Raw genomic sequence first — 4,451 nt, 5'->3', positions numbered from 1 at the left:
AAAGAGATGGCAAAATTTTATTTATTAATATATGACGAAAAATTGTAAATCAGTGAAAAGAAGTAAAAGTAATCTATAAAAATATCGAGATATAAATAGAGTTGCGTTGTAAGATAATAGTTTTCATTTGCACTAAAGCACAAATCCACCTGCACTTTCATATTTTTACAAATAAGTAGATAGAAATAAAAATAATTACAAAAATATGAATATGCAAGTAAAGTTTGTATTCTGATGTAAAACAGACTACAATTTCATTTGCACTATAGCACAAATCCACTTGTACTTCCATATTATTGTAATTACTTTTAGAAAAATATTTCCAAAAGAATTTTTCACAATTTAACTCACAATAACCAACTAGGCCTAGCCTACTTGGCCACCATGCCTTCCTGTCATGGGTTCAATTTCCCTTAAAATGGTTGAATTAAGAATGTGCAAATATTTAGGTGTTTTGCCAAGAATGGAAAAGTTTAATCACTAACATTTGCCGATAAAAAAAAAAAAATCAATTTAACTCACAATAATATAACATAACAAATTTAATTTTTAATTTGTCACACATTCAATTATATAGAGCATATTTCCTTTATCACATCATTGTAAATACATTTAAAGATCAAATTATGAATTTATACCGCTTTTCAATTAGTTTCAAGAAATTGGTTTAGTTTCTCATTTCTCAACCCTACACTCAGATTCTTAATCATTTCAATTGTCAATTATTTAACTACTATCCTCTACGATAGTTTTTTTTATTATGATCAATTAAAATTTGAATTTCAATACATCAATTGAGTGTTCACATATCTCATGAAAAAGAGAGGGAACACAAAAGGGGAAGAGGGACATTCTTGTAATCCAAGAAAGAATTTTCCGTTAAAGTTCGGAAGGAAAACTAGAGAAAAGAAAATAAAAAAGAAAAAGTGAATTTTCACATTAACATGCCACACACACGAGCCAAACTGTTTTTTCGCATCCCCACGTGTAACCGGAAACCCGTTCACACGTAACCGGTTACCAGTCAACATGCCGCGTTATTAAAAGCGTCGACTATTTCGCCGGACCACTCGGCGGTCTTTTTTTTCACAACGGTCCCATTCCACAGCTGACATATTATTTTGTAGTAGGTTGGGATATTATATCTCTGAGTTTTATTTTAATGATTTAATTTTTTATTATTATTATTTTAAAAACTATTCATATAAAAAATTTAAATTGATTTATTAATTTTAATTATATTATTTTGTTATATCTAACTTTAAATTTTGATTTTAAATGAATGATTTATTTTTTAAATCATATTTATCGTTTTTGAAATTAAATGTAGATAAATCTGTTAGATTAATATGATTTTTCATTAACGATCCACATAAAAATTTGCAAATTGAACGAATTTGATTACCGATACAAAGCTTACTGTAATGAGTCTAATTGGACTATCCAGTTGATTGGACAAAACGATCATGCATCATCGTATTTTTATAAAATTTCTAATTTTTCTGGTTGTGTTGTTCTTTTTTTGACAACAAAATACGTTAGCAAAAGTACATAATCAAACTATTCGAATTTAAAGTTAAAATAAAATGACATTCAAATCATACACCTTGAAATGTGATAATTAATTTTAGAAAAATGCTTAATAACTCGAATTTGTATGGTATTCAAGTCATGAAAATTCAAATTACCAAACATTATTATTAATTTTATTTAAGTATAGACGTTAAATTACCAAAATATAACCATTACAGGGAATTCTGATCCACCACCACATGGAAGGCTGAATCTACCAGATAACTTCTCCAAATAGACACTGGTCCGAATACGGTGTCCACCGGCAGTTGCCGGTCACCTCAAGGTGGATAACTTCCTTAAGCCAACCTGTTCTCCAAAAAAACGCCACTGAAAACAACAAGTACCCCTTCAAAGTCTCTCTCTTCACACTTAAAAACCCCAAAAACCAAACAGTCACACTCTCTCTTCTCTCTCTCTCCCTCTCTCTCTACACTCTTGCGTAACAAAACTGCACTTGAAACAGGCTTGAAATGAAGAAGAATCTGTGCTCCTGATCAATCCATGGAGAAGAAGAAACAGGAGCCAAAAACCGAAAATCCGATGGCGAATTCGACATTTTCTGATCAGATTCAGACGAGCTTCCCTTTATCGGGCATCTTCGACATGCCATGTGAGGTAGAAAAAGGCTCTCTAGGCTTCATGGACATGTTAGGTATCCAAGATTATGGTTCATCATCTTTATTCGATCTGTTCCAAACTCCGGCGATGCCGCCTCAACCGCTCCTATCACCGACACTTCCCGAGTCGTCGGAGGTGGTGAATACTCCGGCGACACCTAATTCTTCGTCGATCTCTTCGTCGTCAACCGAAGCAGCTAATGATGATCAGACTAAAACAACAGTAATGGAAGATCAAGAAGACCAAGATCAAGAGAAGTCGAAGAAACAGTAAGCTTTTTTATTTGTCATTTATGTCACCAGTTCTACTGCGAACACAGAAATCTATCACTGAATCAGATACAAAATATACTGACAGAATTTTACGAGATTTGTTAGTGGATTCAGTTGTGAAAAGATTTATCAATTTATGTGTCTGGTAGTGTGATGGTTTCTGTGTTCATACACTAATTCCTGCGTTCAGACCAGTTTTGGATGAAACATAGAAAGAAAAAGTAATAATTAAGAAAACCCATTGAAGGGATAAGAAGATTGGTTATGGGTTGTCTGTTTCCTTTCCAGAAAATCTAAATATGTGGTGGATTTGATTGATATTTTATGATTTAGATCTTTTCTTCTAAAAGTAAAGATTTTCTCTTTTTCTTTTTTCTTTGTGGGTTTAGGTTAAAACCCAAAAAGAAGAACCCAAAAAGGCAAAGAGAGCCGAGATTTGCGTTCATGACAAAGAGTGAGGTTGATCACTTGGATGATGGGTATAGATGGAGGAAGTACGGCCAAAAAGCTGTGAAAAATAGCCCTTTTCCAAGGTATAATACCATCACAGATTTTCCAATGTTTTGGTCCCCCTTTTTGTTTGATATATGATTTTCTTAATAGTCTTCTAGATTGAAAACAGTGTGATGATTCTACTGAATCTAAGCACTGTTATTATCATTATAGTTCTTTTTTTTTTGTTTGTTTGTTTTTTGTTTGGTGGGTCATGAAATGTTTTTACAGGAGCTACTACCGATGCACTACTGCAGCATGTGGGGTGAAGAAGCGAGTGGAGAGGTCATCTGACGATCCATCAATCGTCGTCACAACTTATGAGGGCACACACACCCATCCGTGCCCGGTGACGCCACGTGGTAGTATCGGAATCATGCCAGAAAGTGCCATTTTTGGTGGTAGTTGCGGTGGCGGTGGTGGTTCCTCTTTTGTTATTCCACAACCTCATCACTATCAACATCACCACCACCAACAACCCTATTTTCACAACCCAACACCTACTTTGAACTTTAGCACTACTACTACTACTAATTCCTCATTTCCAAGTTTTCTTCAAGAAAGACGGTTTTGCCCCTCTCCATCTTCTCTGCTTAGAGATCATGGACTTCTTCAGGACATCTTACCTTCACAGGTGAGAAAGGAGCCAAAAGAAGAGTAGAAGGAGTTTACCTGTTATTATCGGTATCCACGGTATGTAATTCTGATCTTACTGACTGATCATCTTGAGGTTTGTTGGGTTATCTTTAGATAAGAACCCTAATTTACCATCATATAGACACCTCTTTGAACATCATTGTAAAACTCAGGCCTTTAGCTATGGAGGACTAGCTAGCTAGTTTTATTTCTTAATTTGTTCTTTCTTTGTGTTATTCTTTGTACTTAGAGATCTTTTATAATTATGGAGATTTTGAGCTTTTGTATATATTCTCTCTTTATATTCTTAGTTGTATCAATTCTCATTCTTATTCTTCTTCTTTCTTCTAGTTCTCATTTGGTTGGGTTCCAACTTCCAACTACATTGATATTGTCTAGGGACATGTATTACTCAGAATAATTAGGGTTAAATCTACTGGGGTTACGGGCTAGAACTCGCTACCTCACTAAGGAGATCATGGTTGGACTCCTCCCTTCCCCTTCAATACACCAAAAAAAGAATATTTAGGGTTTGTGATTCTCCACTTAGTAAGTTGGTAGCACCTTTTTTTTCAGTTTTGTGTGTTATGAGAACCTCAGGACTTGATTAGAGGAAATGTAGACAAGATTGAACTTGGGAACTTGATGATGTACTCATTGCATTGAAAGAAGGTGAGGAAACCCTAAAAGTGGAATGATTATGTTTGATACGTTGAGATGTGGAGCAATAATAGTTTATCATGAAAAACTTGTCAGAAAATGAAGTGTTTAGCCAATCAGGTCTAAACAAGGTTTCATATTCAAACATACATAACTGCATTGCATTGGAATACGGATCAATATTTGTTGTGACTTAGT

At 34.4% G+C, this 4,451-nt stretch overlaps 1 protein-coding gene across 1 annotated transcript; it reads left to right on the top strand.

Annotated features, from left to right (window-relative positions):
• The first annotated feature begins 1,073 nt into the window (after window positions 1–1,073).
• Window positions 1,074–3,882, top strand: LOC114308380 (putative WRKY transcription factor 48). The gene is made up of 3 exons (XM_028253963.2): window positions 1,074–2,462; window positions 2,855–2,998; window positions 3,189–3,882. Exons 1-3 carry the CDS (start codon window positions 2,077–2,079, stop codon window positions 3,616–3,618), a joined length of 960 nt encoding a protein of 319 aa, XP_028109764.1. The 5' UTR covers window positions 1,074–2,076; the 3' UTR covers window positions 3,619–3,882.
• Window positions 3,883–4,451: the final 569 nt, after the last annotated feature.

Source organism: Camellia sinensis, chromosome 7, assembly GCF_055761805.1.
Source record: "Camellia sinensis isolate YWXY chromosome 7, ASM5576180v1, whole genome shotgun sequence".
NCBI classification, from domain to species: domain Eukaryota; kingdom Viridiplantae; phylum Streptophyta; class Magnoliopsida; order Ericales; family Theaceae; genus Camellia; species Camellia sinensis.
This window is presented reverse-complemented; position numbering and strand designations above follow the sequence as displayed.

Excerpts from the sequence above, each read along its gene's own strand:
- LOC114308380 (XM_028253963.2), top strand. The coding sequence starts at position 2,077 with ATGGAGAAGAAGAAACAGGAGCCAAAAACCGAAAATCCGATGGCGAAT. Across the intron at positions 2,463-2,854 it reads CAAGAGAAGTCGAAGAAACA|GTTAAAACCCAAAAAGAAGA; the intron begins GTAAGCTTTTTT and ends TTGTGGGTTTAG. Across the intron at positions 2,999-3,188 it reads AAAAATAGCCCTTTTCCAAG|GAGCTACTACCGATGCACTA; the intron begins GTATAATACCAT and ends ATGTTTTTACAG.